Source organism: Panonychus citri, unplaced genomic scaffold (assembly GCF_014898815.1).
Source record: "Panonychus citri isolate SS breed McGregor unplaced genomic scaffold, ASM1489881v1 Contig00138, whole genome shotgun sequence".
NCBI lineage: Eukaryota > Metazoa > Arthropoda > Arachnida > Trombidiformes > Tetranychidae > Panonychus > Panonychus citri.
In genome coordinates this window covers 955411-980728 of record NW_026515543.1, presented here as the reverse complement: position 1 = coordinate 980728, position 25318 = coordinate 955411, and the positions used below count along the sequence as shown (strand labels likewise).

Below are 25318 nucleotides of genomic sequence, written 5' to 3'. Positions count from 1 at the left end.
CTTTTCTTGTGCTGTTAATCGTCATCATCCAACCAAAGCCATAGAGAGAGACCTTATAATTAAAGGTAATTATCAATCAATTGGTCAACGATACACAGGTAGACACATACAAACGGTCCAAGGCCAAAGACATGGATGGACATTGGAAAAAAAATTGACCATTAAAAAAATATAAGAGGATAAAAAAAAGTTTCTTCTCATTTCCGTTTCCACTTTTGTTTATGTTTCACTTTTTGTAAGTTTGTGTGTACCTTTTTTTTCACTCTGACCTTCCATGCATTCAGATGGTTTCAGTTGATCATTTATAATATCATAGTATCATCATAATCACCATGATGAGGATGATAACCATCATCATCAAATGATCCATGTTTATTCAATAAGCATCTGCAACCTTTTTCTTTCACCTTACCTGCAACTGCGACTAAAGTTAAATAATAATAAAAAAAAATACGATGATAATAGTAACCATAATGATGATAATGGTGATAGACAGTTGATATTAAACTCAAGGTGTGTACATGATGATGATGATGATAAATTTTATCGTCCAAAGAGTCACCAGCATCATAACCAACAGTGTACACATTAAAGGTTGAAAGGTTAGGTAATGATTATGATCAATTTTCATATAATAGATATCGGAAACTTAATTAAGATTATCATTAGCACTTTAACACTGGAACTTATCATCTTGATGATACGCAATTATGAGCACGATTAAAGATGATGATGATAGTTGACGTTGTAATGGTAAGTTAATAATTCATAGGAAGTATTTTTTTCTGTTACCTTGGACAATTGCAAACGTTTCAACCTGAACGTTATCACATTAACGATAATGTTTCGTTGGTTCGTTGGAACGTGTTTTATACTAACCATAGGAGCGATAAGTTTACCGATTATTAGTGCTAATGATTTATTAGCCTTATTTTGGTCGATACACTTTACTATTGGTGCCGATTCACTGAACTTTTTTCGCCTTCCTGTGTTTACATTTCTCTCTCTCTTTTTTTTGTTGATTGACATTCTTACGGATTCGTAATCGAGATTTTGACCTTCACCATTATCGCATTGAGAAGGTTGAACAAACATCATTTAAGAGATGATGATGATGATGAAAATTAGAAGGAAAAAAAGTTCTGATTTTGTGAAGAGAGGAAAAAATTACTTGGATTTACAAGTTAGAACTTTTTTTTTCTCATCTTCGCTTTACCTTTAATCCAATAAGTCAATTGTAACAATAATGTTAATAGTTATCATGATTAGGGTGAATTGTTGGATAATCGTTAATGGTGATGATCATAATTGATTAAATAATAATAATAACAACAATCAATGGACCAAATAGTAAACTTTTTTTTTCTTTTTGAATTTTCTTTTTTTTTGTTCGTCAATGATTTCATCTTATTGGTTATTATTATTAACCATGAATGAAGGTAGTGGATAAACAGGTAGATTAAGATGTGTGTGTGTGCTAATGTGTTGATAATTGTGTTTACCTTGAATTAAGTTACTACCAAAAGTGTATAAGTTACGAGGCTCGTTGGGTGACAATAGTGGATGAAATATATTATCAACTCACCGGATGAACGATTATCGACCTGAACGGTTTCTGAACTTTTGAATCTTCAATTCAGTCTCTTTACGTTTCTCTCTCTCTCTCTCTCTCTCTCTCTCTCTCTTCTGGACAGATGAACACCATTATTATTTACTCACTTTTCTCATCATCATCATAATCATAATCTTCAACAAATGATGTGAAAGGTTATTATACTCAGTATATCATAATAATTACGATTAAGATGATATATTTATCAATTTTTACGCTCTCTCACCAGAACTTGTTGATTCCTTTTCTACCTCTATCATCACCATCATCATCTCTCTCTCTTTCTTTTGACCTTTTTCATCTTCTCTTTCTGCTTCTGTTTCCGTTCAGTTGATCATCGCCCCTTTTGTCCGTGTTTGCACGTTTTTCGCGATTCGCATCAATACTCATCTACTTGTATCATTATCTTCATTGATTTTCTCTCTCTCTCTCTCTTCTCTCTCTCTCTCTCTCTATCATGATTTTCACCTTGCTAAAGGTTATTTGTTTTGCTAAGATGATGATGCAAAGAGATGAGGATCAATAATCAAGTGACAAATTGGATACTCGGTTCGCTCAAAAAAATGATCTTAGGTCATTATCTTAATTATCATGATAACTGAAATTTTTCCGCATCAATTGATTAACCAATTGTAAAATTAACCGTCAGTTTGTTTGTTATGATATCAAAACTGAAATGAAATCATCACAATTGTTTATTTTCATCATTTAATTTTTTTTTCTTCATCAACATCATTATTATTATTACATCACATCGTTTTTTTATCTGACCATCAACTGACCATTTCTCCCTTTAATGATGATGAAAATGTCCCAAAGATGATGATTGATGATAATTGAATAATAAACAGCTGTAGACAATCAACATGAAGATTAGAACAGAAGTTTTTTCTTTCTTTTTCGTTCGAAAAAGAGAAGAAAAAAGCAAAAGTTTCATTTGTTGATTTCTTGCTAATTAACTAATTATCTGAGTTCATGGAATATGTTATTTCCAATGATTATCATACTCATCAGGTTACATCAGATAATCAAGTTAATTAGTTGTGCCCAGGTAGCTTGAGACTATCACGCCCATTATGATGATCATCATCATGATGGTATCTCCAAGATTCATTAGATTCAGTGTTTTTTTTCATGGTAAATATAAAATCATGAGTGAAAAAGGAAAAATTTTCTCAATTCAAATGGAATAATTTTTCTCTCTCTCTCTCTCTCTCTCTCTCTCTAAAGGTAAACATATTGATCTAACAATGGAAACTGTTATTATCTATTATTATTTCATTGTAACGGTATATTTTTGTTCGAGTTTTTTTTTCTCACAGACTTAATATACTCACAGAGATGATGATGATTATTATGATAAGGTGAAGATGAAGGATGATAGAGATTAAGATGACCTTGTAGGTCCCGTTATGTGTTTTTTTTACATCAGTATATTGACCAAAGGTCCTCTTTTTTTGTATTCAAATAGAAAAGGAAGAAGATGAAGAAATTTTTTCTCTCTCTTCTTTTTTTACTAACAAATGTTCGAAGGTAAAATAACCTTACCTGGTGATGATGATAAGGAAGATGAGGATAGGGGAAGGAGAGAAGGGCGAAGTGAACGGTAAAGAGGAATATCATTTTCTAGAAGATTTTTACAATATCGAGAGAGAGAGAGAGAGAGAGAGAGAGAGAGAGTCCTGAGAAAATATTAACAAGATTTAAATAGAAAGAGAGATGAGGATGAGAAGAAAGAGAAAAACCTTAAAATAGTATTTAAGAAATGGTCTCAAGCCAAAGGGCAGTTCAAGGTCTTTGGTCTTGTAATATTATGTAAGATGAAGATGAAGATGAGGAGGATGAGGATGAGAAGTTGTTGATGAGAATGAGACGCTCAAGTTACGAGATTTTTTCTCTCTCTGTTCTTATCTACATCTTTTTTTCTACTTTCTTCTTGTTGAAGAAAAAAAAAATCTGAGTTATCCTTGACCACAGCGAAATAGCCAAAGCAAGAAAATAAATACTGGACTTTTCCTTTTCCTTTTTTAATTGGGACATCGAAATGATGATGATGATAATAGTAAATAAGCCATAAGGTCATTAAATGAATGGTCAATGAATTGGTCATCCATCTTATATTTTGTCATTTAGGTAACTTTTCATTTTCCTGTCCAAGTGACTAAGGACTTTTTTGCTTGAGGAAAACAAAAAAAAAACACTGGACCAACTGACCAATGCTTTTTTGAATTAGCTAAAAAGTTGCTTGACCTACTCTCCCTCTCTCCCTCTCTCCTCTCTCCCTCTCTCTCTCTCTCCTGGTAACTTGACCTAATCAACTCTCAAACAGAGGAAGAGGAGGTTAGGTAAGATGATGATGGAGTAAAGACAAAGTCCAGTGAGTGGAAAAACTAAGTGATGATAAATGTAGATAATTACAAATGACCAGTGGCGAGAAGTTTTTTTTTCATCTCTCATTCAAATCTACAACTTATTCAACTTATTTGTTTATTTGTTGTTGTTGTTGTTTTTTTGTGGTTAACAAGATGAAAAAGGATGATAAGATAAAGATGAAGATGGAGATGAGGATGAGAAAGTTATGGTTATCATCTTCCTATTTCCGGTTATCTTCATCTTCATTTTTATCCTCATCTTTAGGCTAATTTATTATTAGCTCAATACTTAATTTAACCAAGAAAAACTTATTGGCTTTTATGAGTTACCTTGAAATCAATGATTCTGGTCACTTTTGGTTAATTGTTGGTAAACACAATTAACTAATTAAGTATATTAACTTGGTTGAGTTTGTAATTCAATATATTAAATAAAATTTAATGGTTTTAATAATTAATCAATTTTTGTTTCTCAATCATTTCAATCATGATGGAAAACTTTAATTAGATTGATTTTCTGATTATATTGATCATATTAACCATATTAAAGTGTTGACTTTAATTGTTGTTGGCATAATTTTCATTAAATGTCAACAATCAAAAAGTTGATTTAATCAGATTTAATTTAGTTAATATATATATTAAACTGATTAACGTCCAGTTTGTTGATTCAATGTAAATATTTATCAAAGCTTAATTGTCAACAATTAAAAGTTCAGTTTTGGGTCTGATCAATTTTTATTTAGACCAACAATCAAGTTGATCATCATTGTACAATTAACAAGTTAATTGTTACCAATGGACTGATAATATTGTCTCTCTCTCTCTCTTTAATTGTAATCAATCAACAATTACATAACGTTTAAATTAGACTGATTTAGGTTTCATGTTTTCAAATGGCGTTTACACAATTAAGTTAATTGTTGATACAATTAACGCCTACTTTATGTAAGTTAATCAACTGTTAGGATGATAATGATAACTTTTAACATCTTGATTAGTGATTAACATTGGACTGTATTAATTAGCCGATAATTAAAAAAGGCCAATTAATTATATTGTTAAATTTTTTATTTCTTTGGGTTGTTATGATTTATCAAGGAAATCAAATTAACCAAGTTAACAATTAGTTTTAATTGTTTCCTCATGCATCAAAAGATAACGCAATAGGTGAAATCACAATTAATCAATTGGAATCAAAATTAATTAGATAACAGTTAATTGTGGTAACATTTAACATTCATTTCACAATTCATGATCAATTTGAATCCATTTACATTAATCATAATTAGTTAATTGACCATTTCAAGGTATTGAATGATTTTATTACAATCACAATTAAAAAGCAACTTTTTTTTTCATTCTCATTTTGTTGATCGTCCATCTTTAAGGTCAGTCTATGAACCAAATTCATTAACTCAATGAGCGAAAACTATTGTAGACCAATCAATTGACCGTTGGTCAAGTATTGACATCAACTGACCACTGAACTGATAATTGATTCTCATGTTTAAACAAGAAAATGAGCCACACCCTTTTCCATCTTATAATCGCCAGTAAGTTGACCTCGATTCAAACAAATGTACCATTTTCTATGTAATAAATTTCCCAGGTCATCAAGTTCTGACCTGTATCATTATAAATTCATCGGGTAACAAGTTATAACTTTTTTGCTTAGAATGTCCAGTTAAATGGTCAATTACTCTCTCTCTTTTTTTTTATCATCGGGATATTTTTGGATTCATTGGTAACCCGAAAAACAAGAGCGGCTAACTAGAGGTTAAGGCCATTTTTAACCGTCGTTTTGAAAATTTATTCCAATCGGTAAACATTAATGTGAATGGGAATATGAAAGGTCAGTATTTAAATCACGATCTTCGAAAACTGGACCAAAGAAAATGTTTTATTCTCTTCTGAAAAAAGATATATGAATTATGGAAATTCTAGAAATTCGATAATAATTTAGTTTGGCTCTTAATCGATGAAAATTTTTCTATTGATCAACTGGACTTTTTAGCTGCGTCGATTAGTATATTAGTGATCTTTGATTGTAGAATTTTAAATTGATGTTCCATCACTCGAATTTGCTCCCTTAGAATTTCATTCTCTGTTTCAAGTCGTTTATCTTCCGACATCATTTTGTCGAGTTTATCCTTTTTCGTTGATTTGATACTTCGACGATGATAAGAGTTACGAAAGAATTGATGACGATTGTCATCATTAACTGATCGTTTACGTTGTAACCTTGAAGAGGAAGATGAAGATGATGAAGATGATGAGGTGGTGGAAGATGCTATTGATGATCCAGATGATAGATCACCATCATCAATGGTAAATAGATAGTCTCCTTTATCAACGAGAGATGAAGATGAAGATGATGATGATGATGATGTGGAGCAAGATGATGAACCGGAAGATACACTTCTAAATGGACGATAATAATAATAACCCGAACTTGGTGTTGGTTGATCGTTAATTGATTCAGTTAATAAATTAGTTGGCAAGTGATTAATTTGATTATCATAATCAATTGTTACCATTGTTGTTGTTGGTGGTGGTGATTCATTAAATACAATGGATGATGATGGTTCAATTAATCCTGGTGGTTGGGTTAATGTGGTTGATGGATTATATTGATTAACATGATTAACATGATGATGATACGAGTTAATTGATGAAAATGAATTTGATCGAGGTCGTGGTGATGATGACAACGATGATGATGATGATGATGATGATGGGGAATTGGCGTTAATTGTTGTCAAGCAATTTATTGATTGTGACCATAGTGTTGGTGTCCGGGTGGTTAACACATCGTAAGTGTTTACGTAATCACTGTTAATTGTTGGTTCTGTTGTTGGTTCAAGTGTTGGTCTGTAATCTGATGATGATGATGATGAGTGAAGATGATGTTGAATGTAATCAGGTTGTTGATGATAATTAACGGTTTCAATTAAATTGAATGGATAAGTTGTTTCCTTAATACAATAATCAAGTTGATCATTCTGTTGATCTGATAATTGATTAGTTAATTGTAAACTATTTTCATTAATTATTGGTGCAATATCATAATCACCAATATAAGAACCACTGGTTAAATTGTTATAATCAAAGGTTAATCCACTTGTTAAATCATCATAATTAACTAAATCACTTACCAATTGGCTAATGTTATTGGTGTTTAGGTTTGTATCATTATCCATTTTAATTGTTGATTTAATTTTACCATCAACAATTAGAGTAACAACTTTTTTTTTGTTAATCACTTGTTTGTAATATATTATAATCTGTTAATTAATTGTAACAATTTAAATCACTTTACCTGGTTGAGAATCAAATCAAATCAACAATAAACTAAAATTCAACTTGAGTTTAATATCTTAACTACAATTAGGTTGTGATTTTATAACCCTGATTAAGATTAGAATCATGATTAACTTAATCATCACTATTAATTGGATTTGAACAACAATCAAATGATTGATATGATGGATACAAATAGTAGTTAATTAGTTGAAACAAATTACTTCATCTTATCAATTTATTGATTAAAACGGTTAATCACAAGAACCTTAATCAACTCAATTAGCTTGATTGTTTATTATTTGGTGATTAATACAATCTGATCAACATGATTAAGTTATAATTATAAATCGGTACAATTTAACAAATGTATCAATCTATTATTAATAATTATTAAACTTTAATTGTTTAGTAATTAGTTTTTGCTTTTTCTGTTAATTGTTTCATTTTAGAAACTATTTTTGATTAAATTTTTAGATTATCAAATGATCATAACTATCAAGATTTAATTGTTCCAATTGTTTAATTTCACCTTGATTAAGGATTAACTTAATTAGTTATTATGATTGAATCGACAATTATAATTGTTAATTAACTTTCTTTATCTTTTTAGCATTAGAATGAGAAAAGATTGAGTTAATTGTTCTTGTAAATATATATATTGATTATCTAATTTTTTGCCATTGTAAGTCCCTTGATTAACTTTAAAAGGTTAATTGTTCAATTGATCTAACTAACAATCAACAAGAAAACTTTTGTCTTTTGTTTATTTTCATTAATTTCTTGATAATAAGATTAACTTTGTTAATTACAATGGATTGAAATGATCGAACAACTAATTGTTTAATGGATTACATGTAAAATTTATTAATTTTAATCAACAAATTAAATTTCATTTCAATTAATTGGAATAAATTTAATTCGGTTATGAGCGCCATCTCTCAGTATCGAAAAGAACTAAACTTTGTTTACTTTTTTATTTCTTTTACTTTTATTGTTCATTGAGATGAAAATTAATTGTTTTTCTTGCTGTTCGAACAGTTAATTGTTAGTTGATTAGATTTTACTGGTTTGATTTATGTTCTAAATTGATTAATGATTAACCGTGATTGTCGATGATTCAATTGTGAAGGATTAAGATTGGTAACTTAATGTGTATCGGTCAAAGCTTAATCTCTGTTGTTACTTTTTTTTTATTTGGATCTACAAGATTATCAAATAGTTTTTGTTGTTTCTTTGGATTATCCCTTATCCCCAAGATTTATACCCATTTGCTTATCCAGGGCTGTCATCAGGATGATCAACTGAACCTTTGGATATCATGAAATGAACCATTTATAAACTTTGGCCAACGGAATTGACTTGATCAATCCAATGGTGATTGATTGTCAACCTTTTCATTTGGTGAAATTAAATCATCACCAGAGTTTTTATTTTTATTTTTTGTACCATAGTAACTGTAAAGTTAATTATGACCATTGATTGAACAATATTGGTTTTATTTGGTGTGAGAATCAAAGAGCGGATGACTTATTGGAAGATAATTTGATCATTAGTATTGACAAAACTCTATGGGTTATTACTGATGATTTAAGAAGAAAAGAAGGAAAGAAAAAAAATGGAAAAAAATATCGTTATGGTCATTCATAATTTTACATATTCTTCTGTCTCCCGTGTATCATCATTATCATCTCCTTTTCCTCTTCCATCATCTTCTCCACCATCCTCATCATTGTGATCTTCATCTCTCTCCCTCTCACTTAGATTATGTCTTTTTACATATTTCTCTCTCTCTCTCTCTCTCTCTCTCTACCATGACTTGACTTTAAATGATTAGGTCAAGTTACATATAAATATCCATACATGTGTATGTAAGAGTAGGTCAACCAACCCAAAAATATGCATCATGGGTAAGGGTCACTCCAAAGTCCGTTTTTCTGTGTGTAAAAAACGAGAGAGAAAATGTTTGACATAAGATCGATGACCATCCATAGATTCATCATTAAACCTTATGGCTTCCGAGTTTATACAAAGCTCTCATCCTTCATCATCGTTTTCATCATCCTCTTCTCTCTCTCTCTCTCTCTCTCTCAGGTCCCATAATCATTTTCGTGCCCATCATTATCCTTATTATCATTTTCATCATCATCATTGTCCCAATTAAAGGAAAGGTCCAGAGGAATTATTTTTTGTTTCTATGTGGTCAAGGATTCTAAAAGCAACAAGGAGAGTCAAGGATAAGGAAAAGACCAAAAGTCCAATAGAGAGATAGAGAAAAAGAAAGAGCTTTTAAAGAGTAACTTGAGTATCTTACATATTCTTACATAATATTATCCGTTGTAAAGAGAGAGAGAGAGAGAGAGAGACCAAAGACCTTGAACTGCCCTTTGGCTTAAGACCATTTTCTTTGTAATAGACTGACTATTTTAAGGCTTTTCTCTTCTTCTTTTCCATCTTCATCTTTCTATTTGCATCTTAAGATTATTTTCTCAGGACTTTCTTCTCTCTCTTTTCCTCTTTCTCTCATCATCATAATCTTTTCCCCCCAAGTCCATCTCTTCTCTTTCCAAAGTTGTATGTGTTTTTTTTTCTCTGTAAAAAACGATATTGAATTTACCGTTTTTTTCTTCTTCTTCTTCTCTTTTCTTCTCTTTCTTTAGATTTCTTTAGTTTTCTTGAGTGGTTATTTGAAAGGAATCATCTCCCTCGATCATCATCATCATCATCGTCCACAGGTAAAGGTAAAAAATTTTCTTCTTTTTTTCTCCAAAATCTAACATTTGTTATCATTATTATTATTACGAGAAAGAAATAAACTAATATAAAATATTTTCCCTTTTCTTTTACCTTTTAGATGTGAAAAGTTTCCCGTTTATGGTCAAATCACATTCACACATAACGGGACTTAAACGAAGGTCATCTCAAGATATTCAAATTGTTTTGTAATGTTTTTTTCTCATCATCATCATCCACATCTTCCTCTCTCTCTCTCTCTCTCTCTCTCTCTCTCTCTCTCTCTCTCAACAGAGAAAGAGAAAATCATTTACCATCAATTGAAAGTCCCAATCCTGTGGTCCAATCGTTTAGTTAATTGTGTCCAATTTTTGTTGTGATTAACTAATGATTCAAAAAAATCTCAACAGATTTCCTAGTAAACATTTATTATTATATCATTTCAATGGTAATTCCTGATAATCAACTGATCAAAATAATCAATTAATCTGGTCAAGGATTGTCATTCATTTGATTTGCTTGTAAAAGTTAATTTTTTTTTTCATAATCATCTTATTTAGAGTTAATTGTTTGTAGGCGTTAAACCAACAATTTGATAATCATTATTAACGCCATTTGAAAACAGATCATCTCGTTATTATTTTAGGTTAATCCTTAATTGTTATACAATTAGTTGTTCAACATTGATTGTTTCATTCCTAATCCAATACAAGGCCATCACTTTTTTTTGTTTAATTTAATCAATACGGGCTCATACATATTAGTTAATTGTTGATTAATTGAATTGAAAATGGTTACTTTTTGATTACCACTATCATCATTCATGATCAAACTAAATCAAAATTAATCACAATCAATTTTACAAACTCGAAAATGACAACGACACAATCAATTGATTAGTCAATTGTTATAACAAAAAAAAACTAGTGAATTAATTGAATTAAACAAAAATCTAATAGTAACTCAATGATTAACAATCAGTGGCTGATTGTGCTTAGGGCAACAATTATCATCTAGAATGATTTAAATTATGATCGATCAGTTGTCAAATTTAAATAAAGTATATTAGTTACAATTGAATTTAAATTGTTCAAATGAAGACAATAAGTTCAATTATGATTATGGTTATGATGATGATGTTGATGATTAGTTTAAATACATCCTTATAAGTCAATCAATAACCGAGAAACTGACCAGTTGAATTTAATCATCAACCTTAATCACTAATTTACAGGAGAAGAGAAAAAAGTTTCAACTAATTTGTTGATTAAAAAAGATTCCGTTTCATGGTAAACAAGTTTTCAGATTTATATATTTGATCCTCAATGAATAATGATGATAATCATCCCCTTATCATCATTATCATCTTCATGGTTTAATGGGTAAGCCAATTTTTTTTTCATCTTCTTCATCTTCATTACTTTGGACTATGTAAAGGTCATTTTATGTCAATCAAAATGGTCATTGAATGTCCGCAATTAAAATACCTTTCACAGGTAATAACCAAAAAGGTAACATTTGATTTGTAATATAATCACAGTTTGTTATTTAATGAGAAATTATTTAATTGCTGTTGTATCAATTTCTTAAGCATTTTGTTTTCCCTTTTCTTTCAGATTCTCAACAATCAATGAAGCCTAATCATTAGCAAATCATGTTGTTGTTGTTGTTTCTGTTGTTCCCATGGGCATTTATTGAACTGGGCACAGGAAAAATTAATGTAATAATCAATGTTAATCAGAGTGGACGGTGAGTTAGTGAGTAAGCAAGTGAGAGAGAGAGAGAGAGACTTGATTGTTGGATATTATTATAAAATACACTTTGTACCTGTAACTAGTTAACCTCGATAAATTATGAGACTGGACTGGACTCTCTGAAAATTTATCGATCAAGTAACAATTAAAATCTTCAAAAAAAACAGAATCAAGATGAAGAGGCCAGTGAGAAGATGGAGAGTGAGAGAGAAAGTATCATCATGGTGAAGATGAAAGTAGCCCTAGTGAAATACATAAGCAAAAAGGACTCAGGGCTCGGAGGCACACACACACTGAGAGTGGGGAGTGGTCAGTGTAAGTTGATAAAATTATTATTTTGATGATGATGATGAGGAAGAGAGAAAGAGAGAGAGAGAGAGAGAGAAAATATTTAAAGAGTAACTGAGTAGCAATGATGTAAAAGGGATGGTCAGTGGTGGAAAAGTATTACCGAGTAAAAGTGGACTTGATCTCTTGGCCTCTCCTTTCCTACTTTCTTTCCACTCTCTCATTTTTCCAGGTAAATTTGTGTTCTTATTACTCTGAATTTTATAACTTTAAGACAAATATTATTGTAATTAATAATAGCACAGGTATGATGATGATGAAGATGAAGATGAAGATGATGTCCGCCAATGATGTTAAAGCGTAATCAGGAATCTCTATGTAAGCTTGTCCATCGGCTATTCACCTAATAAACTAATCGCCTTGAGGATAAATTGTTAACAGACAAAAAAAAACTTAATTTCCAGTTTACAATTTACCTGGAAAAGTAAAACATTTACAACGATTTTGATGGTTAATTTTCATTTGACTTTTACATGAAATCGTTTACAAATTATGGTACAATTTGTTTGAGCAAATGGTTTAATTGTTGTGACAACTTTTAATTTATAATAATAATAATTGAACATATCATTAATTGTTTGAGAAATAATTTTCAGTAATTGAATGAATGGTGAATTAGAAAAAAAAATTTTTCGATATTTTCGTTTCTTGGTTAATCATTTCTCATGGTTTTCCGTTTGAATGATATTATTCAAGAAAAAATAATCATTTTCTATTTCCTTTTCCTTTGACTATGTTTATAAGAGGTAATTGTTAATTGTTTCCTTTGGTGTTGATTTAATTGTTGAGTTTAAATGTTTGTGTGAGTTGTGAGATGTGAAATGTGAGGTAATAATAATGATAGAGATTCAAAATTTAACTTCAATTGTTTGTAAAGCTTTGATTATATCACGAAGCTCATTAATTGGTTTCTCTTTATCAGTAATTAAACTGTTCATTAGTCGATTGGCTGAGCCGAAAGCTTCAAACGCTTTTGCCGTTTCATGGGCTTTCCTGATAATATCTGTTGGTATTCCCGCTAATTTGGCCGCGTTGAAACCATAACTTTTAGGACATGGACCATCGGTCAGTTGGTATAGGAATGTAATCGATTCGTCCGATGGATCTTCCTCATTCTCGTTCTCGACCATGCAAGCCTAAAGAGAGAGTGAAAAGAGGATGAAATTAAAGAAAAAGTAAATATTATATCAAGATTAATTTTCTTTCCTTTGTCGATGTAAACTGATATGGTTTGGAAGAAAAAAAAATGAAAGAAAAAATGATAATTAAGTTAATTACCATGTGACCAAGTTTAACTCTCTCATTGGAGTGAAATTGTTCAACCAATGAATGGTAATGAGTTGAGAAAAGGGTTCGACATTGGATATTTTTAATTAGTTCGTTGATTACTGATGAGGCGATTGCGGTTCCATCATAGGTTGAGGTTCCCCTGCCAAGTTCATCCAATAGGACAAGTGAATTTTTCGAGGCGTTTTTAAGGATTAACGAGGTTTCACTTAATTCAACGTAAAATGTTGACTGACCCTCGGCTATTCTATCATAGGCTCCTAATCGGGTGAAAATGGAGTCCAAAAGTGATAAAGAACAAGATTCAGCGGGTACATAGCAGCCCATTTGAGCCATAATTGCAATTAATCCGGTTTGTCTCATTAGGGTTGATTTACCTCCCATATTGGGTCCAGTGAGAAGGAGGAGCTGATCGCCCAGGTCAATATCATTAGGAACAAAGTTGGACTTGTATTTAAGGAGAGAGGGATGGCGACCTTGTGAGATAGAAATGAAAGGTTTCACCTGAGGATCGGTAACAATTACTGGCCGACAAATGGTTGACCCTCGTTTGACCATATTGGTACAACATTTAGTTAAACTGATCAAACAATCAACCAAAGCGATACACTTGACCACTGCAATCCAATCAGAATAATATTTACTAAATGATTCAAAGATTCGTCTCATAATATCTTTAAGAATGGCCTCTTTCCGCTCCTCAGCGGTGGTTAGTTCACTGAGAAGGGTTGTTATCTTTTTAGTGTAGAAACGACGGAAACCTTTACGACTTCCCTTCCATTCGTATTCTGGACCTAATCGTTTTGAAACCGATTCAGGAATTTCCAACATGTATCGGGTTTTACCCGAATTAGCAAAGTTAACTTTGGTTCCAAGTTTAGCAGATACATCACGTCGGGCTTGTTCCATGAGTTCAATTGCATCTTTAACATCACGACAGGCGAGATCATAATCTTCGTCGACTTTTGCTCGAGGAACTATTTTACCCTCTTTTTTGGCCTGATTATGGTCAAAGGCTTCATCAAAGTGGGTTAGGATACCAGTGATATCGGCAAAGTAGCCTCCATCTGAGGGATAAGTGGCACATTTGAGTAACAATTTGGACTTGAATTTATCACGGACATTGTGTAAAAGTTGACGGACTTGAAGGGTCGCTTTAAAGCCTTCCAGAGCGGAAAGAAAGTCGAGAATTTTTCGTTTCGAGTAGATGGCATTATCAAAGAGAACTGCTCGAGAATCAGGATGTTCACGACTACGACGGGCACAACCTTGAGTATGGATTTTGGATAAAAGTCTTTCCAAATCGGGTAATTTTGAGATAAGTTCCGAAATTTCGTTGAGAGTAAATTGTAGGTCAGACTTTTTGAGATCATCAATAGCATCTAATCGATCATTGATTAAATTAACATTACAAAGAGGAGCACATAACCATGAACGAAGTAATCGTTTACCGAATTTGGATCCACAAAAGTCCATTGTTTCAAAAAGAGTTCCCTCTTTTCCACCTGAACTATTCTCAAAAATTTCCAAATTTTTCAGCGAAACTGAATCAATGACCATCGTTGATCTGAAATTGAGATCATTTTTATTTCCACAGGGTGGATTATACTCTTCATAAACTTTTAATGACAAAAGCTCTTCATCGATAAGGCAATTCTGAAGGTATGAAACAACAGCTCCAAGTGAACGAAGGCACAATTTATATTCATCGAGAGGTTTCTGGTGTAAGGCATCAGTTGGATCGGTCATTTTAACAATTACTTCGGGAAGATCATTGGAATAATATTTTTCTTGTAAGATTTTAAGCGTTTTCTCTGGTTCCAGGAATTCCTTCAATGATTTTAACATGACCTTTGTTACCGAAGGTAAACAATTGTTAAGTATTTGCGATAATCGAGGTGATATTTTGTTCCTTTCAAGAATAATTTCCGCTGGAGGGAAACAGGTAAACAATGTTCGTAGTTTTGAACAATAACGATCATCGGTAAACTGTGAGAGATAAAATTTACCAATAGAAGTTTCAATGAAACAAACACCGAATTTAGGTTCATCGTTAGATTGTTCACTTGGTTCACCGATAGCGAGAAGATAAGTTGAGTGGGGAGATGAAGGTTCAGCGTCGAGAAATGATGATGTTCGAGTTCCAACGGTTGTAATGCGACAAAGTTCACGAGCAACGACGGCATCTTTTTTCTTTTGATTTTTACAACGTTCATCTCGTTGTTCCGGTGTTTCCGTTTGTTCAACTCGAGCAATTTTATAACCTTTTTGAAGTAAAACATCACTAAATCGACGATACGATTTCTCGGGGAATCCGGCATGAGCATATTCACCTCGCATAAAGAGTAGATTCAGTTCGGAAACGGCAATCACAGCATCCATGTGGAAAAGTTCGTAAAATTTGCCCATTTTAAAAAAGAAAATGGTATCATAATGGTTCGACTTGAATTCCCACCATTGAGCGTGAGCGGGTGTTTGCTTTTTGATAAATAATTCCGGAATATAGAGAGTAGTTGGATCGTATTCAGGATCATCGGGTCGTCGGCGTTTTTTGTCCATTATTTTACTTGGTGAAAGAAAATCAAATTTAAGGTGAGGCCATTCACGGGCAACATCATTTTCCAAAACACCAACAGCTTCATCGGTACTTTTAGCGGCCGTAAATGAGGATAAACGAGCAACCGTTTTATCAGATAAATTTGATTTATTGTTAACTGATCGAGACGGAGTTCCACCTTTACTAGGAGCCGATTTTTTGGCTCTTTTTGGTTTACTTTCGATAATTTCATCATCTTCTTCTAAATCTTCTTCAAAATCAGAGCCTGAGGCGATCGCTGATTCTTCAGAGATGATCGCTTCTTCCTCTTCACTTGAAGCTTCTTGCTTTCCATCTCCGGTTTATATTCATCATCACTGTCTTCATCTACAATTCTAACTCGTCTTCTCTTGGCTGATGTATGATTCCTGGTATTTACCCGTTTTCGTGATGGTGTTTTCACCTCAGGACTAATCTCTTCACTGGCTGATGAAGAAGCGATCGGACTTTCCAGTAAACGTTTCGGAGTAATTTTATCACTTCGGCTTTTGTTACCACCATTTTTAGTTTGCTCCATCTCTTTATCTTCCTCCTCCTCATCTTTGTGAGTCCTAATTGGGGTGACATTTTTATTATTTACATTCTCTTTGGTTTTATTATTTTGCTCAATCGTTTCAGTTTTAGATTCACCCGATTGCTTGTTAACTGCCGGAGATTTGGTTAACCAGCGTAAAAGTGTAGGTTGAGAAGACATCTCAAGGTAAACCAATAGAAAAGAATAGAATAAAATAGAAAATCAACCCGTCCGAATAATCTAAATTAAAAGGCGAAATGAAAGATAATCATTACAATTAGATAACATAGTTTTCTTATTTAAATGAAAAGACAGTTAATAGTCAATCAATTAATGAGAATATAAAATTTTCTCAACCAACATGTGAGAATCATTTGTAGAAACGAACAACAAATTCTTACCTTTTCTTTGATCACAATTCAAATATTAATACAAATTAAATATTCTTGATATATGGTAACTGTAGAGTAACAATTAGTTTATTAGAGAAACAATTGTTTAATTAATAAGCTATAATTTTAATTTGCACAAACCAAAAGATTAACTCATTTTCTTGAAAGATGAAAACAAAAACATTCACTTTTCCTTGGCGCCTTCAAACTGATTCCATCTGGTGGTTAATCTAATTAATTGTGATTCGAACAAAAAAATTTAAACTTCTAATCTAATTGTTAATTGTAAAAGAGTTAAAATTAATTTCCTAATTGTGAACAGAATTAACATTCACAATCAATTTTCCAATTGTGTTAAAGTGACCAAATGGTTTTCCGTTTAAAGAGAAAACAAAAAATTTTCTCTAATTAGAATTTGAGAAAATGATTAAATCTAATGATCCATTTCTGAACTAGAAAAGTTTTCTATGTAGTAATTAGACAGTTAAGAGAATTTATTTATTCTTTTTCTTGATTAGAATTGAAAAAAAATTCTTTTTCGATTATTAAAAATGAGAAATTCTTGTAGTTCAAATTTGGCGCTTCTCTTTAACCGAATGAGCTGATTGGCTTAGATTAGAATTTGAATACAAAGCTTTTCTTTGGTTCCTTAATTTTCTGGTTAACTTAAATTGTAATTAATTTACTTTAAGAATAATTTATTTTATTTAATTAATGGTTAATTAACTGTGGAACTTACCAGACTCTTGATTGTTTTTCAATTGTTGGATTGACTATTAGCCAATTGGAAACCTTTACATTGAAACATTTTGTCAACATTTCGGTTTTGTATTGGATTATAAAAATTTGTTTTTTTTCAATCTCACTCTTAATAAGATTATCATTGTTTTTCTTGCTTCTTTTCCTGTTCTTGTTTGATTATTAATTTTATTGGCAATTAATAATTCCCAAAGAGTAATAATTGTCTTTCGTAATTTGTATTCTCTCTGTCTCCTGTTTCAAGAAAAGGTAAGTCTTGTTTTTGTTATTCAATGGTTTTCTTTGATTTCTAAGTGTTGGATTTTGCCGGGAATCTTGATTAAGATGATGGTGTAGGTTTTGCTTTTTTACTAATTTTTTTCAATTTGATGATTTAATAGTGACAATATTTCTGGATTAATCTTCAATCGCTATGGATGATGGTTGGAATTCTAGTGCTAGTGGAGCTGATGCTTGGTCAGGCTCTGCCACGACTGTAGATTATGGTAACAATATTGGAAGATGTAAGTTTATCTCTATCCTTTTAATTCTCATTTCAGTTATTCTTAATTTATTTCTTATCTCTCTGTCTATTGATTTTCTTTAGCCTATTCAAATAATACTACTTTAACTGGTGGTGATCCTTCATCTACACCATCAACATCGGGAGCATTTTCTAGTAGTGGTGGAGGTGGTGAAAGAGGAAGTGGTGGTGGTGGTGGAGGAGGAGGAGGAGGATATTCTCGCAACTTAAATCCTAAAGCTCAGCTTAGTGTTGATAGAATGCCTTATGAAACATCAGTTGAAACTATTCGAAATATTTTCGGGCGATATGGCAGAATAGCTCGTGTTATATGTGACTATAAAATAACAGAGGAACGATTGCATGTTTGGTTAGACTATGAAGATGAAAGAGTTTGTGAGGTGTGACTTGATTACTTTTCCATTTATTAATGTCATTTTCTTTACACAATACTAATGATAAACCTTATTTTCTTGTTTGGTTATCAGTCAGCTTTAAGAGAGAATGGTCGAAAAATGGAAAAGTCCACCATTGTTGTCATGAAATCTTCCTCTGGGGGTGGTGAAGATGGCTTCCGTTCTCGTGGACCAAAGAAAGATGCCTGGGGTAATAATACTTGGAACAAGGATCGAAACAGTGGCGGAGGAGCTGCGGCTGCCAACACTTCTACTGCATCGGTTGAAGGTGCTGATTGGAGTTCAGCCGATTGGTCTAGTGGAGGTGATGCAAACACTTCCAGTAATGATAACTATGGTGATGGAGAAGATCGTAGGTCATCTAGAGGCCGTGGTAGAGGTGGAAGAGATCGTGGTGGTCGAGGAGGTGGTAGAGGGTTAGTTGATTGTTTCTTATTTTTTACTTTTTTTCTGGTAACAAACATGATGAGGAAAATGCTATTTGATTATTTTTGGACTGGGACTCGTTTCCCAATGACAATTCAAAGCAAGGGGCCATCTGAACTACTTGAAATTTCTGATGAAAAAACTTTAAATTGTTCAACATAATTAATTTTGTTTCTTGTTTCTTGTTGATTTCACAGTCGTGGTGGTGGAGGTCGTTATCAACCTTATGACAAAAATGATTCGTCATTTGAGAAAACTGAACTTCCTCCATGGGAAGATATTCTTGCTGGTAAATCATCATCAACACCCGCTGCATCTTCAGCATCAGCATCTGATCAATGGAACACTGATGATCAGTGGGGATCAGGAGGAGGAAGTAAAGAACCAAGTCATCAGAATACTGCACCACCGGCTGACCAAGCTGCTCTAGATTGGGACTAAAATGCCTTTTTTTTTATTTAAACCACACTACCTAAATCATTATCATCTCTTTGATTACCAGTGATTTCGTTAAAAACTTATCCATCAACATTTAAATTTTACATTGTAATCATTTTCTTTCCTCTTCTCATCATCGACAATTTTGATTCTTGCATTATTTGTATACAGTTTTCCTTAAAAATAACATGACAATTTGTCTGATTGAAACAAAAATCGTCTTCTCACTTGATTGAATGTTTACAATCAGCATAAATTGTTTCAAATGCAATCTGGTCCAATGGATGTTTCAAACTATCAACAACAACAAATAACCTTGACCCTTGTCCATCTTTATGAAAAATCAGTGCCATTTATGTAAAAGGATTGAAACAAAATCAACAAAAATCGAAACTTTTTCCTCGCCAATCCTTTATGCACCATTAACTCATTCAATTAATTGTTTCATCAAATTTTAGGTTAACCTGTTTACTGATTGACAAGCAGCTTTGATCATCATGATAATCAACGAAATCAACAACAAAAGCGGAAAAATACACAACATGGAATTACAAACTCTCTCTCTCATTCTCCTTTTCCTCAATCTTTATTTTCATAAAATATTAAGGATAAAGTTGAGGATATTGTGTCCAGTTATTTATTTGAAATAATCTATACCAGGTCAAGGCCAGGATTGTATTGACCTAGCAAGAGATGATGATGTAGATACTGTTGCAATTGTTGGTACTCGTTTTGATTCATTTTCCGGTTCTACAAAAAAAGACAATATAATTTTGCATCTCTTTAAGAAGAAGGTGTTGCTCTACCTTGAAGATATTGACCAATCGAAAACTGGACCAAAGTCAATTTAATGACTAAAAAGTGTAATTATTTCGCAATCCACTTTACATCTCTCTCTCTCTCTCTCTCTCTCTCTCACCGTTATGATTAAAATGATATCCGCCTTGTCTGGTCGAGACTATTGTTCAAATTATCGTTTTCCTGTCGAATGGAACTGAACCAATTGATGAATTGCTGTTTAGCTGCATTATTATTATGATGATGATGATGGAAGAGTTAAATTATCAGCAATCAACATACAAATGGAAGGAGGGAGAAGACCATTCAAAAAGAAAGAAACAAAAGATGGAGAGAGAAAAAAGTAGACGATGAAGAAGATAAGATGATGAGGAGGAGGAATGAAGAAAATGAGGAGAAAGAAGAAGATATTTGTTGACGATTCGGAGAAATTGTTATTTTCTTTTTATCAAATTTTATCGAAATTGTGACGAGTTTTTCGAGGAGAAAAAAGGGGAAAATTAACAACAATATAATCGAATGACAATCAACAGGAGATGAAGAAAAATTAACGCCAATTATGGCCTCAACATCGGAAGATACAAACAACCATCAAGAGAGAGAGAGAGAGAGATTTCAATCAACTGAATGATGAGGAGAAAAAACTTTCCCTCACTTTCAGAAAAAGTGACATTTTTGATTCGTTTAAGTTAATTGTTGGTCTTTCCAACGCAATCTAATTATACGACTTGATTGTAATTACGATTATTGTTGTTTCATTTTCAACTTCTTTCTTTCTCTCTCTCTCTCTCTTACTTTTTTCTCTAATCAAAATAGAAGTTAAAAGAAATGTAAGACTTGATTAACTTCCGCGTGATTTATTAATTCTTACAATTTAAATTGTTCACTAATTATGACAAACATAATCGTAAACACTATTATCATCATTAGATTTTGTTTTTCTCATTTCATCTACTATATATCAGATCTTTCAATCCTTTTATCATCATGTTGATCATCATCATGAAGATAATTATCTTAATCTTTTATTTTTTATTAATTCACCAAAAAACAAATCAAAGTAAATTTACTTTCTCAATATGAAACAAGTTTCACTTTCAACAATCAATTAATCTAAACTTTCAAATTAAATTGAAATACTCATTTAAAAACTAGTTTAATTGATTGTAAAAATATTCAACAATTTACATTAGCTAATAACAATTAAAAATCTTCTCGACAAATTAACAGTAATCATTAATTTTGATTAAATTGTTACACAATGAAAACCTTTTGTTTACATTTAGTAACATCAACAGTTAGATAATCATAAACATTTCACAATTAAATCATTTTTAATTGTTTTCCTCAATTCTAATTATAAACTAATCACAACAACAATTTAAACCTTTTTCCATTGAACAAAAAAAAATCGTTACCGTAACAATTTATACCCAATTAACAGTAAACCCTTTTGATTGTTTGGTCTTAATTGATTATTTTCACTTCTAATTACTCCAGTTAATTAGCTAATTTTCAGGATGATCATCAATGAATTAAGTTTAATTCTTGGCTCCTCAACATTGAGAATTGCTCTTCACATTCATATATCATATGAGGACAATTAAATTCACCATTAATTGAGTAATAATATCAATCGAAATGATTAGTATTAGTTAATCAAATTTTGACGATCAAAGTGAAAATATATTTAATTACCTTTAGGTGGTAAATACAATTCTCATTCACTCTCTCTATTAGTAATGACCCAGTAACAATTGACCCTGTGACGTTTAAATTGTTTTCTCCTCACAATTTAGGTCACAATTAATATAATGATAATTTAAAGGTATATAAAGTAAACACTATTATTTGTAACAATTTAATAATTAATTTAGAATCAAATTTTTCACAAAATTCAATCACAACTAAGTTTTCTTCTTAATTGTTAACATTATTTTCACTTGATTAACAATTTACTCTTTTGCTGATAAAGGTTTTTCTCAAAGTGATTTTGATTCAAATTTGATTTGAATTGATGATTTGACCCATCGCCAAATTTACGAGCAAATTAACTGGACAATTAAGTGAACCGATTGATAATTGTTGGCTATTGAAGAAGATCTCGATGAAGATCTGGCAGTTGATGGAAACGAAACTGATGGAATTGCTGTCGATGAGGTTTGATGATTCGTTCGATCTGTTGGATTTATTAGTTGACCTGGAGATTGAAGATCTCGAACTTGGTGGAGAAAGAGTTCTAATAGATAAAATCGGAGATGAATTGAAGCTCAAGCAATAATTTCGGTGACTCCAAATTAACTGCTTCATTCATTGATGAAAAAGAAATGTTTTCTCTTTCAATCTCTGTTTCGAAAAGATCATCCGGTTGTTATATCATACTCGAAGCTTCCGACATGCTGACATTTGTTGTTGTCCACCTTGTAGACACTTTGATACAATTTTAGGCCAACTAAGTTCATCTTCATCTTTATTACAATTGTTGTTCACATTAAAATCAGAAACAATATGATTAATTGTCGATCTGACCAACGGCTGATCGGTAGTCGAACAAATGATCGATTTCGGAAGATCGATTTTGTTTTCGGTCTTTCTATTTCTCTTTCTACTTTTCCAAAATCGATTAATTGTTTTATCTCAGAATTAACGAAATCAAAGTTGTAACAATCAATAGGGAAATCTTTTAATGAGTAAAAATTAAAAGTAATCAACAATGGAAAATCATTGCACCAATAACTAGACAATAATAGACTAATGATTTTGATCAAATTTACTGATTAATCTCTTGGACTAGTTGATAAACTAAAATACAATTACAATACTTTTAACCCGTAATTAAGAAATGAGTTGATTTTTCTATTGACCGGTTAATTATAAGACACTTCAAATTGAATCTAGATCTAATAATAAGTCTCAATCAATTAATTCAAATTGAACAATAGATTGAAAGATTTTCTTAACAATTAGTAAATAATTAGATAAATAGATAAGGGTAAATGTACACAAGATGAAGGTAATTAGCAATTGTTATATAAATTGTTCCAATTGACTATTGATCCAAAGTTTATGTGAATATAATTATCAATTGGTTTGAATCAAATTTGACTGGATTTTAATTGCACAATCACGTAGCGGGTTCTCACTTGCTTTGATACAAATCAATCCTTTTGAACCTTCAGCTCGACTATCGATATGAGTAGTTTCCGGTAGGTAAGTTGTTGTACCAATGTAAGTACAGGGTGAATAGTTGAATCCACATTCGGGAAATAAACTTGTCGCATAAACAATTAAACAATATAAATGTGAACAAGCGGGAGTCCCAAAGCAACCCGGTTGTTCAATATAAGAATAAGGTAAATTGACCAGATATTTAGTATGACCGGTGGCATTGAATGACCCAAACCGTAAGTTCAAGGCTTGAAGTTCAGTTAACAAGGGAATCTCAAAATTAAAGGTACACTGAACCATGTCAACGGCTTTAGCTAATCCTGGATGAATTTGTTTCTCCATAAAGTTTGAGGAAAAGTAATAGGGTGGACCAGAAGGATCTAAGCCTGGAAAGACAGAGGCAGAATAAAACAGAATTAAATTGTTATAATTGTTGATTGTTTAACTTTTTTTTTCCTATGGAAAATAATTAACTCACCTACTAGATGACCAAGGGTAATATTGTATGTTTCCTTTAACCAGGAAGCAATAAAGTATAACATGTTACCTCCGGCAGAAAACCCAACGACTCTTATATCATCGGGATTGATACATGGAGCTTGTTGGTTAACAATTAATCTTTGAGCAATTAAATTAGCTGTAACTCGACCGACAACTTGAACATTTGCCTGCATGACGAAAAAGTTTGCAGCCGGAAAAGGAAAGCCAAAAGCTACCACTGGATCAGCTGGATATCTCCAATCGACCAGAATAACATGATCAAAAGTTTTGAGTAAAACAACAGCGGGAACAAGATAAAGTTGATCAGTTGATTGTGATAAATATCCATGGATTAGAAAGGCAACTTTAGATCCACAGGTGATTCGAGATAAATCTTGAGTCAATCGATTGGGCGATGAACGTGATAAAAGGTAAAACTGTATTCCCATGGTATCGGGTGGTTCTGGACAAACAGAGTAAAAAGGTAAACTAATGTAACGAGATAAATCCCATGGTGGGAAACATCCGATATCAGGGTAACAAATATCCGCCAGACAAGGTATGAATACCCTTGGGTTGATTACCTGGTCAAGAGAAAGTGGCTGATTGTCGACCACTTGGACTAATAAGAGAACCTGGAAAATAAATAATTTAGAAAGACAATTAGTTATTGAAAAGGAAAACCTGAGATTCATATTGATCTACAGATTGGTGATTACTGTTGAAAAGTGAAAATTTAATCAATTAGATTGTTGGACTAATATTATTATTATTAATTTATCTCATCGTGAACGTTGTAAGCAAATGAATCTTCATTATGTTTCTAAGGTTTTTCTGAGTTTTTAGGTTAACTAATTGTGACAATTGGGAAATAACTACGGGTGTAAATGAATAAACATTAATGGTAATTGAATTCATAGAGATACAATTAAGGTCAATTCGGCAATTCCGGATTTCTTTCTGTCTTTCCTCATTAATATCTAAAAGGGTAAATTATCGGCGTCTCCTCGTTTTCACAATGACCTCTCGTTAATCTTTTAAGTAAATAGTAAATCTCTAGTTTAATCCTTTTGTCTAAAAAATTGTCTCTCAATCTTACCTTTGTAAATTTGCACCATTTCAGGTTGAAATTGTTAAAGGATCCATCGTAGTTGATAGATTTGGCTCAGTTCTGAATGAAGTTTGGTCATTTCTGACTTGGTTTGGTATTAGAAGTAAACTTAATTTACCTTTAGATTAATTAACAATCAATTTACCTTAAATTTTGGATCCGAAATTGCGATTGATCAAACAAAAGATTTTGACTATTAGAATCGTGTTAAATTCATTCGATTCCGTTGTTGAACTCGAATTTTTCACAAAATTGAATCACAACTAAGTTTTCTTCTTAATTGTTAATATTATTTTCACTTGATTAACA

The 25318-nt window shown here is 31.9% G+C and overlaps 3 protein-coding genes and 1 long non-coding RNA gene across 5 annotated transcripts; 2 read left to right on the top strand and 2 right to left on the bottom strand.

Moving 5' to 3' along the window:
* The first annotated feature begins 8293 nt into the window (after window positions 1-8293).
* On the top strand, window positions 8294-10303 carry LOC128393006 (uncharacterized). Of its 2 annotated transcripts, XR_008326065.1 has the most exons (4): window positions 8294-9197; window positions 9382-9583; window positions 9948-10028; window positions 10142-10303. It is a non-coding gene; the product is annotated as an uncharacterized LOC128393006 (long non-coding RNA). The 2 variants fall into 2 exon arrangements; XR_008326064.1 differs by having other exon boundaries at window positions 8294-9583.
* A 2331-nt stretch (window positions 10304-12634) lies between these two features.
* On the bottom strand, window positions 12635-16741 carry LOC128393005 (DNA mismatch repair protein Msh6-like; the record flags this gene model as incomplete). Its single annotated transcript, XM_053353104.1, is given in 3 exon segments — window positions 12635-13258; window positions 13401-16301; window positions 16304-16741. Coding segments are annotated over 3 exon segments (3627 nt in total), but the record flags the coding sequence as incomplete, so codon positions are not given.
* Window positions 16742-17555: 814 nt separating this feature from the next.
* On the top strand, window positions 17556-20070 carry LOC128393125 (RNA-binding protein cabeza-like). The gene is made up of 5 exons (XM_053353252.1): window positions 17556-17919; window positions 18051-18173; window positions 18257-18573; window positions 18661-19004; window positions 19212-20070. The coding sequence occupies exons 2-5, from the start codon at window positions 18083-18085 to the stop codon at window positions 19453-19455; spliced, it is 996 nt and encodes a 331-aa protein (XP_053209227.1). The 5' UTR covers window positions 17556-17919; window positions 18051-18082; the 3' UTR covers window positions 19456-20070.
* A 2847-nt stretch (window positions 20071-22917) lies between these two features.
* On the bottom strand, window positions 22918-24971 carry LOC128393123 (phospholipase A1 1-like). The gene is made up of 2 exons (XM_053353251.1): window positions 23897-24971; window positions 22918-23804 (listed from the first exon to the last, which is right to left on the bottom strand). Exons 1-2 carry the CDS (start codon window positions 24591-24593, stop codon window positions 23332-23334), a joined length of 1170 nt encoding a protein of 389 aa, XP_053209226.1. The 5' UTR covers window positions 24594-24971; the 3' UTR covers window positions 22918-23331.
* Window positions 24972-25318: the final 347 nt, after the last annotated feature.

Excerpts from the sequence above, each read along its gene's own strand:
- LOC128393125 (XM_053353252.1), top strand. The coding sequence starts at position 18,083 with ATGGATGATGGTTGGAATTCTAGTGCTAGTGGAGCTGATGCTTGGTCA. Across the intron at positions 18,574-18,660 it reads AAGATGAAAGAGTTTGTGAG|TCAGCTTTAAGAGAGAATGG; the intron begins GTGTGACTTGAT and ends TTTGGTTATCAG. Across the intron at positions 19,005-19,211 it reads GGTCGAGGAGGTGGTAGAGG|TCGTGGTGGTGGAGGTCGTT; the intron begins GTTAGTTGATTG and ends TTGATTTCACAG.
- LOC128393123 (XM_053353251.1), bottom strand. The coding sequence starts at position 24,593 with ATGAATCTCAGGTTTTCCTTTTCAATAACTAATTGTCTTTCTAAATTA. Across the intron at positions 23,805-23,896 it reads TACCCTTGGTCATCTAGTAG|GCTTAGATCCTTCTGGTCCA; the intron begins GTGAGTTAATTA and ends CTGTCTTTCCAG.